General features: G+C 39.8%; 1 protein-coding gene across 7 annotated transcripts in view; it reads left to right on the top strand.

The window, feature by feature from the left end:
* The first annotated feature begins 1,893 nt into the window (after nt 1-1,893).
* AHI1 (Abelson helper integration site 1) overlaps nt 1,894-11,139 on the top strand; it is a 91,447-nt gene continuing 82,201 nt past the window's right edge. For 2 of the 7 annotated variants that reach the window (XR_010079278.1, XM_063390069.1), the window contains exons 1-3: nt 1,898-2,463; nt 6,932-7,003; nt 7,832-7,953. Coding sequence is in view for 6 of the 7 variants with exons in the window: in XM_063390069.1 (XP_063246139.1) it covers nt 6,994-7,003; nt 7,832-7,953 (132 nt within the window). In the remaining variant the exon portion in view is untranslated. Of the gene's footprint in view, nt 2,464-3,029; nt 3,168-4,877; nt 4,961-6,931; nt 7,004-7,831; nt 7,954-11,139 lie in introns of those variants that run through there. The other 5 variants (XM_063390070.1, XM_063390067.1, XM_063390064.1 and 2 more) reach the window with 5 other exon arrangements.

The following is an 11,139-nucleotide window of genomic DNA, read 5'->3' as shown; positions in this document are numbered from 1 at the left end:
AGACAGTGGAAGTAGGGAAAGAAATGAACCTTAATAAAATACTGAAAAATAAAATATCCCAGAGAGATAAACAATAATGTTTAAAAAGATAGCCTTGAAGACTTTGAAAAAAAGAATTATAAGAACATTTCGAAGGACTACAAACTAAAGTCTCCCAACTGACTGGATTAAAAAACCAACCCTTCAGAAGAAAGAAAAGCTATCCCATGAACCACATCAACAATTACTTTCTGAAACAAAACAAGTACATTTCAAAGAATAAATACTTTTCTGAAAAAGAGATTGTGGGAATTAGTCTACGAATAAAATACTATTAACCACAGGATACGATACGAATTTTCAGGAGATCTGTTACTCTTTATTAAAGCTAATTGTATAGCTAATAAACAGCACAAAATTAAAATAATTTAATTAAAACATATGCAAAGATGCATTAATCGTACAAGGGAAACAACTGTATTTTGAAAAGTTAAAAAGCAACAATGCTGCACTTAGTTACAAATTCTAGCTCCAATAGCCAACGGTTCCAGAACACTTTACAAAAATTAGACTTAACGACGTGCTGTTACAGTGCCATCCTGTGGCAAAGTACCTGAAGTTTTCCGAGAACACAAGGGTTTTCCAAATGATAACCTGCCTCCAAAAAGACTTAGCATTCTTGTTCTGAGGACAGGAAAATATCAGTAGAGATTTAGTTATACCTCAGGAGATGTTGCTCAAGAAACATAAATACTGAAAAAACAATAATTTTTTTCTTCAGAGAGTTCATGACCTCATTGTCAGGACACACAATTTGAACCTCTGGCTTCTGAAACCTAGATCTCTGGCAGAGAAATAAAATGTGTTTACCTTCTTTTCCTCATGTTGCAAAATAAAGAGACATTCTAATAAATTGTCATCTATCTCTATCCCCCCAAATTCAACTAAACAAATCAGCTAAAGAAGGCAGATTTATTCTCTCCTGATGTGGAAAATGGGCCTGACTACTACTTGCTTCTAGGTCTCAGATGGCACAAACACCTCATGTTTGTCAGAGGTGTAATAGTCACATTCTTTTGAAACGAGTATTCCTGGAAACTTGACACAAGGTTTTGGTAGTAATAGAAAACCTGTTGATGTCTTGTGCCAGGCTTATTTAAAAGGCTTTATAGCCCATTACTGCTGGTCAAATTAGACAATACCAAATCTGCTTCCTATGTAAATGATTAAAAATGACTGGTTTTGAGTTCGCCCTAACTAAGCCCCTCAGCTGCCAGGAAGTTAGTTAGGAAGGAACATCTGGATTTCTGGTCCAGTCTCTTGTTCAATGCAAGGCCAACCTGAAAGTGAGACCAGGCCATTGTTCAAGGCCATTATTGCATGGAGTTTGGGGTACTATGAAGGACAGAGAGATAAAAGAGTGGAGATACACTAAGGATAAAGAGAAGCACAAGAATGCTTAGGAGCTGGATTTTGTTTGTTTTATGCCATTTTGTTTGTTTTATGCCAAGACAACCCGGGACACCTGCCTTACAAAAAAAGAAATATTGAGCATTTGAGAAAGCAGAGGGCAGGTAAGAACAAAAAGAGATAGTAGTGTCTGTCACTAATAACACAGGAGGAACAGAGAAGCCAGGTTTCAGAAGGTGCATTCTTTTGGAAGCCAGTGTAATTCATCGGCAGGATTAGAGGAATGCAATGCTTGGGAACCATGTTACCAACTCAGGATCACAAGCATTTGCTCACCTCTAGTTTGTGCAAATTGCTGTCAGCTGAAGGCTTATTTTACCCAACTTCGGAAAAAAAATAAACCATGTTCATCAAAACCTTTACACTTCGACATTTACAGTTCAACAAAATTTTTACACAGAAAAAAAATGAATATACAGTTTTTCAATGACAAATATGCTTAGTAGGTAATTACCCCACGAGGGGAAAAAAATCCCCCCAAGCACTGCTTAAATCAACTACTAAATCAGGCAACAGATAAAAGTTTCTTCAGTATCTGCGTAGCTCGAGGACATCCATTTGTGCTGCTATTTGCAGAAAGCTTGTGCGCATTCCAAACACTTGTCACCTGCCCTCCTGAGCCCAGCAGAGCCCTTACCCAGGGACTTGATTCCTCCGCAAGCAACTGGTGTTAGTCTGAACTCTGAGAGCTAACATGTACTTTCGACATTTCTTCTTTTTTTTTTTCAAAGGACCATAAGTGACCCGTGGGAGCGCTTCCGTTTCTAATGCTTTTCACCAGTTTTTCGGGATTTGTTTTTGTTTTTTTTTTTCCCCGCGCTTCCCTGCGCGCCTGCGCGGCGGGCGCCGTTTCCCTGGGAGCCGGGATTGTTTTGGGCGGAACCACCGGCGCGGCGCTGCGGAGGGGGGAGCGGGCCACGGAAGAGCGCACTGGCGGAGGGAAGGGGGGAGGCGGGGCGGCCGCAGCAGCCGCCGGGCCACGTCGCGGCCGCCACGGGAGCGGACGGGGCCGACGTGAGTGTTGCCCACGGCGGGGAGCGGGGCCGGGCCCCGCCGGGCGTGTGCCGCAGCTCGGCTTCGTTCGCGGCCCCGGGGGCGGGAAGGGCTGGGTAACGCCTCCCCGCCGCTGTTCCCTCCCCCGGCTCCCCTGCCCGCCCCGGGGCGGGGGGCTCAGCCTGGGGCTGGGCACGGCCGAAGCCGCTCGGGGCCGCGCCGGGACCGCGGCCGTTGCCGTGCGCGTGCGGGGAGCGGGAGCGGGGTCGGGGCAGGCCGGGCTGGGAGCGGGAGCAGCGGCGGGAGCGCGGCCGGGCGGGCGGCGGCCAGCGCGGGCCGGGGTGCGCGGGCGGGCTCGGCGCGCCGCGGGAGGCAGCGGGAGCGGGGCGCTCCCGGCGGGCGCGGCCCGGGCGGCCCCGCGGTGACTGTGCCGGGCGGGCGGAACGGGCGGCCCGCGAGCTGCCGCTGCCTGGTGCCGGCGCGGGGGCGCGGGGCAGTGCCGCGGAAGCCCTGATCCGCAGATCGGTGGTGATTCCCCCGCCGCTCTTCACGGGCTTTATAGTTCACGGAGGTGACGTGCGTGGGCAGGTGTAGTGAACTTACGGTGCTTCTCCATGCCGGGCACCTTGGGCTCCAAAGCGGGGATGCCTCCCTCGCATGTGGAATGCGCATCTGGATGCACATCACATCCTCGTTGAGTAGTTCCGTCGCTTAGTCCAGTTGTGGTGTGTGGTCTGAGTGTCCCTTTATATCTTTTAAATCTACCACTATTCTTCCAGGCAAAGCAAAATGCCACACTGGAAATGAAAATATTTGGGGTGGTCTCTTGCATTTTCATAATTAGCATCTAAGATAAAGCAGAAACTTAAAACTTAATAAAAGTCTTCTATATTTCCTTACATAGGTCTGAAGTCTGTAATTTTGCCATCAGTCTACTTGCAACTTTCTCTTGACTAAAGGTGCCAAATTTCTGGGGTAAAAACCCCAACCTGATACTTCCTAATCAAAATCTTTCCGAATCAAAAGCTTTCTGATACGTTACTACTAGAACACCGAGGGTAGCCCCAGCCTTTTAAAACATTTTTTTTTAAATTAGGATGAGTGTAAGCTGATAGAAAACAACTGCACTTGTATTAGTTTTTATTTGACATGCAAGTACATAGGTGTTTACCTGGCCTGTCAGTTTTCTGGACTTAAACTGAAATACTGAATTTTCATTAATAAAACTAGATTAGTTTTTGATGTCAGATTTGTCAATAGTGAAGAGGAGCAGATTCATCTCAGTGTAATTTTGCTGTATAATTCTGAGCTGAAGCTCTTTCGCATCTCAGAGTAATGATCCCTACATGTAGCTCAATTAGAAACCTACTGGTAAAACCCAAGATTTCCCTCTATCATCTAAAAGATGGGAAATAAACAAGGCCTGATGTTCTACTTATTTTCAGTCACTGAAGTTTATGCTCACTTACTGTGGGAAAAGAAAAATGAGGAATTTAGTTCAAGAAAATCCTAAGCGTGCAATTACATTTTGTCAGCTCAGATTCCTAAATGGTTATGATTAGGTAGGAAATATTTCACTTCCCATTGCGTGGTGCAAATTCTGTATGTTCTGCCCATTGTAGTATGGGTTTGATTTATCTTTTATTAGTGGTCAGTAAAAGTGGGTTTTGTGTATGGTGACCACTGTGGCATGTTTAGCATAGAGAATCCCTGTATTACAGATGTAGAATATAGCAACTTAATGAGTATTGTAGAATTCTGTGAAAAGAGTTTAATGTAGAAACACTTACAAATACAGATAGAATATTGGAGAAGAGCAAACTAGGTTATTTTCAGGAAAAATATAGTAATTGGAAGTTTGGGCTTTATGAATTTGTTTGAATTGGTTTTATTGTTTATTCTTGGTGGTTGGACTATGTCACTGTTCCAGGTATGTGTTTTTGTTGGTCTTGGATTGTCTTATATTTACTAGCACGGAAGAGAGCCAATCTGATCAGGCAAAAATGATTTTTACAAAACTAATGATAACTGAGCTTACTCAGATTGGGGCATGGTGGTTGATGAACTTTGATATAGGATTAATTCTCTCCTATTCTAAGGTGAGATTACACTAAGTAAACAGCCTTGTTCTTATCCTTGTTGATTAATGATCTATATTTACACAAGCCTGATAGTTACTTTAATGCACGGTGTCAGAGACCATGAAGTTCTAAATTGGAAATGCCTATTAAACAATAGCACTGTCATTAGAGGACTTTATCTCTTGGTTTGTTGCCACAACAGGGCAGACACTGAATAAATAAACAGTGATGCACTCATGGGTGAATTTTGCTAATTCTTCATTTTACAGAGAGTGCTTGTAGATGTGAGGCTAGCCTAGCCTTTGGTAAGATGTTAGATTATAATCAAAAACTATTTGCAAAATCAATATTTTAACCATCCTGTAGGTTGGTTGGCTTTTTTTGGTGGACTAATTTATTTAACCTTGACCAGAAACTTATTTCCATACTCAGAATAGGTATGTATTTATTGCATTTTGCTTTTGTGTACTGTATTGTCTCTCATATTTTTTGCTTTAAATTTAAGAGCCCTTCAGTATTTCATTTCTTGTTTCTAATTAGTGTTTGAGGACTTGTTGAAATCATTCAGCTAATTATAAGATACTTCTCCATGTTCCTGTGGTCCTCAATCAATTATTAAAGTGATAGAATCTGCTGTATTTTTTGAATTTATATGGTTTCTAAATTATGTGTTTTCTAGCCAATTGTGAATTGACTGCTTGGAAAGCAGCACTTAGTAACTGTAGTACTTTTAAAATGCCCATTTGGTTTAACCAACTATAAATTGCAAAAGCGGTTCTATTTGTCAATGGTATTTTCTCTTTTAATTTATTGAAGAAGTGTTATTATTAACAGTTACTGGTTTAGTTGTAACAGTAAACCTTCTCTGTTGGAGTCAGAACATGTTTTGGATAGTGAAAATTTTGCAACCTCATCAGTGTCATTTCAAGCATATTGCAAACTAAACATTTTCTTACTGCTAGTGAAGTCCATTTGGTCGCCCCTGCTCTTTTGAAACATCCTTAGGTTGTTGGATACTTTGTATAAATGCTAAATGAAGAAAACTAATTAGTTGTGGCATCTGGCTAATCAGCTCCTCTGTAATCCCAAACCAGCCTGAACGCTTTGCCTTTTTTTCCTTAATTTGGTTCCGTTTGGATAGTCAGCAGACCAAAGCACTAAGTAATGAGTGTGAAATGATCTGAAAGTAACAGCCATGTGCAAGTAACGCTGTGCAAGAGATGAGAGAGATGTGAGAGCAGGGTGGTGTGGATGCTTGGGGACCCAAGTACAGCCTCAGCTCTTGCCTGTGCTGGTGAAATGTGCGTGCTCAGGAGACATTTTTAGTACTGAGGCCAAGTGCTGTGTTTGGCTCACTTCACTGCTAATCAATTCCCTCGGCCTCAAATCAGAGTAGCTGCATGCAAACTGCCTCCTTATAGTAATCCATAACTCCTAAACTGCACCCAGGCATAGTTTGGGTGAGTGTTGGATGGCTTGGACCAAAGTGGTGCAAGAATAATGCAGCCACACGTCCTGGCAGTGTTTAATGCTATGTTGTAATTTGTTAGGATCAGTGTAGTCAGGGTGTGCAGTGAATGGGAGTTACTGGTGTGGAACAGGAAGTCTTACCTCAGGAGAGCTTGGAGCTGTTGCCTGGTGCGCTGTGGGGGACACAGGTACCAGAGTTCCTTGTGTGGAAGGCTAAGGGGAACATCACACCTTCATAGGAACCTACACTTTATTAGTTCCAGTGTTTACAAAACAGCTCTGTATTAAAGTTTTTTGTAGAACAGCTGGAATTTTCTTGATGGAAAGATAAACCTGTGTAATATTTTTATTTGCCTTTAAGCTCTGTTTGGAATGCATTTGCAGGCTTTTCTCCACAACCAGGAGGGCCTAACAATTTTTTTTCTTTAGAGAAATGAGTTTCATGTAGTTGCTTGTCTGCTTTATAAAAAATACAAATGCTTTATATAAACATAAATATTTAGAGATTTGTAATAAAGTTAGATTTGCTGGCAGATACTAACCTTCATACTGAAAACTATCAGCTGGCTTCCTCAATGATTCCCTCCTGTCAGGAGGGGAATCTGATTAGAATGGCTTCAACATAAATGGTTTCAAGGGTCATTATTATTTAAATAAACTGTTGGGTTTTCTAGAAAATTGAAAGACTACAGTCCTGAATTATTTGGCTAACGCCCAAAAATATAGCTAATTAAATTGCTGTAATGTTGTTTTTATTTACCCTCAAATAATAAGTATCAGAACTGGGATTTGATAGCAGAAAACTTCTAATAATTTAGACAAGTAGAGAAATACTTCTACATAAAACGTGCTCATCCCTAATACTAATAGCACACAATTATTAACTTGAAGTCTATGGACAACTTATGTTAATGACAGTTGTTAAATACTTTAAATAGAATGGTGAATTCTGATGAAGAAGCAGCTGTTGTGTTGAGCCACGTCTAACTGAGGACTGAAAATGCGAGCAGGTAAGGATCTTTTTGTTTGATTTCCAGGACCTATTTTATAGTTAGAACTAGGTACAAATGATAGAAGTTATTTCTGTCATATATAAATCTTTAACGCTCCATTGGCTTTTTTTTTTCAGATCATGATTATAGCTAATTTTCAAAGTGGTGTTATTTTTTTTATTTTGAATTCAGGGTATTTTGTAGAAGTTGTACTGACAGTGGTAAATATGCTGTAGCTGAGGATTCAACAGCCTTTTTCAGTGGTGTTCCAGGTTGCATTTTCAATTCTTAGTTACAAATTAAGCATTTCCTGAGGGGAACTAGAACACCTACTGCTTCAAGGCTTGAAATGCTGCTGGTGGCACCATAATTCATAGAAAGGCAAGAGTGCCAGCTCCTGGCTCTTACAGGTCTGTCTCAGGATGGTGCTGCTCTGGTTTCCAGAACCAGTAAGAACCCAGAGCTGCTGCTTCTCCTGGAAGACAGTGTGTCACCTGTGCTCATGAACAGGGAAGGCAGTAATATGTTCTTTGCTTTGGCTAGCGCAAAGTTTTGTGCTGATCCTGATGTGCGTGCTCTTCAAATTCTTCAGGAGACAGAGTAGGTGGTGTTGACTTCAGCAGCAAATGAAAGACTGGTGTGTGTGTCTGTGCAAAGCTGCTGAGTTATCCTTGTATGGGTTATGTTGGCAGTGGCAATTCTTAACTGAATACAAAGTGAATTTCTTTGTAAACTTTCCCTGATAAATAATTTTCATCCTTTGCAATTTTAAAGCATGATTATGCAAGTTTTTTAGCAATGGTGATTAATGAGATGGCAAATCATACTCTCGTTTTCTTTTTGCAGTTGAAAGTGAGGCAAAGGCAAAAACCAAAGTCCGCTTTGAGGAAATCTTCAGACGCCATGCTGGCCTAGCAGACACAAAGAAATCAAAGAATAAGAAATTTGACTCTCAAGAGAGTATTGTGGTGAGTTGGAACACATGCAGGCTTTGTTTGGTTGCCTTCCTTAATAGAAAAAAGATCAGGAAATTGTATTGCAGAAAGAAGATGTAAGCATTAAAAAAAAAAAAGTGTAAAGTATGTTTCTGTACTTACCCCTTGATTTTGGTGGGGCTTTTACTTTCTTTTTTTGTGTACCAGCAAAGCATCCTTGTAACAAGGTATGCCAAAATTCTATAGAATATAATGCTGGTGAAAAGAAAGAGGCACATGCAGGCGTGCACTCGTTTAATATCCACCACTACTTGTTTTTCCATACCCTTTTTTCATAAAATGTTTCAAATTCAGTACTGACTTTACTGGGAGTTAATTAGATGTTTGAGGGCTAGTAGATTATAGCTGTGAGAGTATTCAATTTTGAGAGTACTACATCTCTGCAATTACAGGTATGTCTGTCTACTACAGCTGTGAACTGAGAACTGATGAGAAAGTATAAAAACAGTATAGATAATAACTAATAATTCTGTTTTCTACTTTTTTTTTATCTCAGTAATCAGTGAATTTCTGCATGTACTGAGCTTTATGTCTTGAGTGGTTCCATGTTCACGTGTTGACTTTTTTTAGAGTTTGACCTTAGCTTGTGACTTGCAGATTAGGAAGGATTCTATTACCCTGATTTTATAGTTAGATGATATTTTTGTTTGTGGCATATCTGTCACTAAAGGAGCCTCAGAAATCCCTCTGAGTTATGGTTCACATTGTAGTCTTTTTCCTGAAGAGGAGAAATAAATTTCAGTATGACCTTGTTCTACATAAACCTGATTATTGACTTAGAAGATTTGGAATTTGGAAAGAACGTAAATTGTTTAGAAGACAAATTTTCTGGTTTTTATTCTCCTCTTGATAGGTTTTATATTTTCAGTCTTTTTTCTTATGTGTCCATATCAGATTCTGGAAATGAATGTTCCTTCATTAATACTCATTTAAGACAAATGAGTAGTATTTCATGTAATATAAATGTTACGTGTAGTTGTACATATTAAGTATTTTCAGAATAGATACATTAATGCTAGTATTGCTAAATATTTGGTTTAGATTGACAATTTGAAGTTGAATTTTGTATGGACTTTTAAAAAATTTATATTTCTTGATGCATATGCTATTTAGTCAATAGTCTATACAAAGAATCAACTTGATGTTTAAAAATAGTACAGAGAGTTAGAAGGTGTTTTTTTTCCTTCTTTACTGGCACATATGTAAATAAATACTTAATAAATAAAATAAACTCTTCCTCAGTGAAGTTTACATTTTTATGAAATGTGAACTTGTAATTCCATAATATATAAGTATTTTTGAACACATAATTGTATGTGCATATGCAACTACATGTTAGAATCAGTTTCCATTCCAGAAGTCTCTGATGTAAAACGCTAGTGTTTTGGAGTTACGTAGAAACATTTAAAATCCCAGTGACGTGAATCAAAAGTCAGTGATATGCAAACAAATCAAAAAGCATTTTTAAGATCTCTGTGGAAGCTCAAATTTCTGGCTTTGTTGAGGCTCTAAATATTACAAATCTAACAACTTAAAAATTAAGGACTTGAGGAGAGCTTGTATTGAAACCCACTATTGACCATTTGGAGTATTTCCTGAAAGTGTGACAAAGTTGCAGGAGCTTAGGTTGGTATTTTCCGTGCTGGTTGCATTCAAGTAGAAATTTCTGTAAAAGCTTCAGCAAATAAACAAGTCATTTCTCTGTAAAAAACAAATGTGTGTGGGAGTGGAAGAGTAAGTAGATGGAAGAGGTTGGCTGGTTTTGTTCCCCTTTTCTTCAGTTCATATGATTTAACTGTATAGAGTTTCACATATCTTGAAATAATATGAAATTTGTCAGTGATGGTTGGCTTCGTGTCACACACTTGCCATAAATGGTCTTCCAGCTTTGATCAAAAACAGGTCATGGTTCAGAGCCTATCTCCACTTGAAATGTTCCAGTTGGTTTCCTTCCTTTGTCTTTGCTCTAGCCTTTCTTAAAGATTTATAAGACTTTTCCCCTTATAGTCCACTGTTTCTTTGAAACCTGAGTTGTGGAGCTGCAGGGGTTGCTATGGTTTTAAATGACAGAAGTGAGGATAAGGAGAGTGCCTGCCTGCTTGCCTGCTCTGCTCTGTATGCCTACTGCCTGGAGAGCCTGCCTGGACAGCAGGGAAGTGATCTGCTTTGAAGAGGAAAGGTCTGTAGGGCAGGATGAGTTTGAAGCCACAACTGAAAGGAATGAAGAGCTTGTAATGGAGATGGAAATACACATCAGCTGTGGCCAGGGAAAACTCTGCTTTGCTGTTCAATAAATAGCACTGGGGCAGTGGGGTGTGAAGCCTAAATGCATCATGGAAAAAATAAGCAATTGAGACACAGTCAGAAAGTGAATTTGCTAATATCCCTTCTAGTAAGTCACCATATTTATTTTTTACCAATTGTGCCACCTATTACAACTTGTTAGCATGAGGCAAGCCACACATCAGGCAATATCCAGGTACATTAATCTGTCTAAAGTCATCATGAAAATGATTTAATTTATTTGATTCAGTCTAAATTCTGTGGTTGAAAGAGGATGTTCAAATTTTTCTAGCAGATGAAAAGGTTAGATCCCTCTATGGAGGCAAAAATTTCTTTCTTAGACTCTAGTCTGAGCAGATTACAATATTGGGATGGACAGGCATTGGTAACTTGGGTTTTGTGTTCAAGGCAGACTGCAACAGACTTATCTGGTTTGTTGGCTGAAAGGCACTGAATAATTGTTGAGGTTTCCACTGGATTTTACCCTTTTCTTTCTTATGCATAAAATAGGAGAACGGATAATAGTTGCCTATATAATTGATCCACACATTTTTGCAATGTTTTCTGTTAGAATTTGGTGAGAAAATCCCCACTCATTATCTTTTCTGTAAATTAAAGTTCTTCTAGCTTTGAGTGTGTATATTTTATAGCCTTACACAAGCAATGGCAGTAAAATTGGTTTCCTAGTACATTAAGATTTTCTTAAACATCCCATCCAACAAGCCATTACAAGTCCATTCATTAACAATTCAACTGTGGGTTAATGATCTTTTACAGTGAGTACATGTCAGTGCTTCACTGGGCTGGCAGTGTCCATCCCTAATTTTTCAAGGTGTGCCTCTATTATTATGGGTGGAAATTCAGGTACCTCTGTAA

Source organism: Prinia subflava, chromosome 2 (assembly GCF_021018805.1).
Source record: "Prinia subflava isolate CZ2003 ecotype Zambia chromosome 2, Cam_Psub_1.2, whole genome shotgun sequence".
In the NCBI taxonomy this organism is placed as follows: Eukaryota; Metazoa; Chordata; class Aves; order Passeriformes; family Cisticolidae; genus Prinia; species Prinia subflava.
The sequence above is the reverse complement of the archived record's forward strand: the minus strand, read 5'-3'. Positions and strand labels throughout refer to the sequence as shown.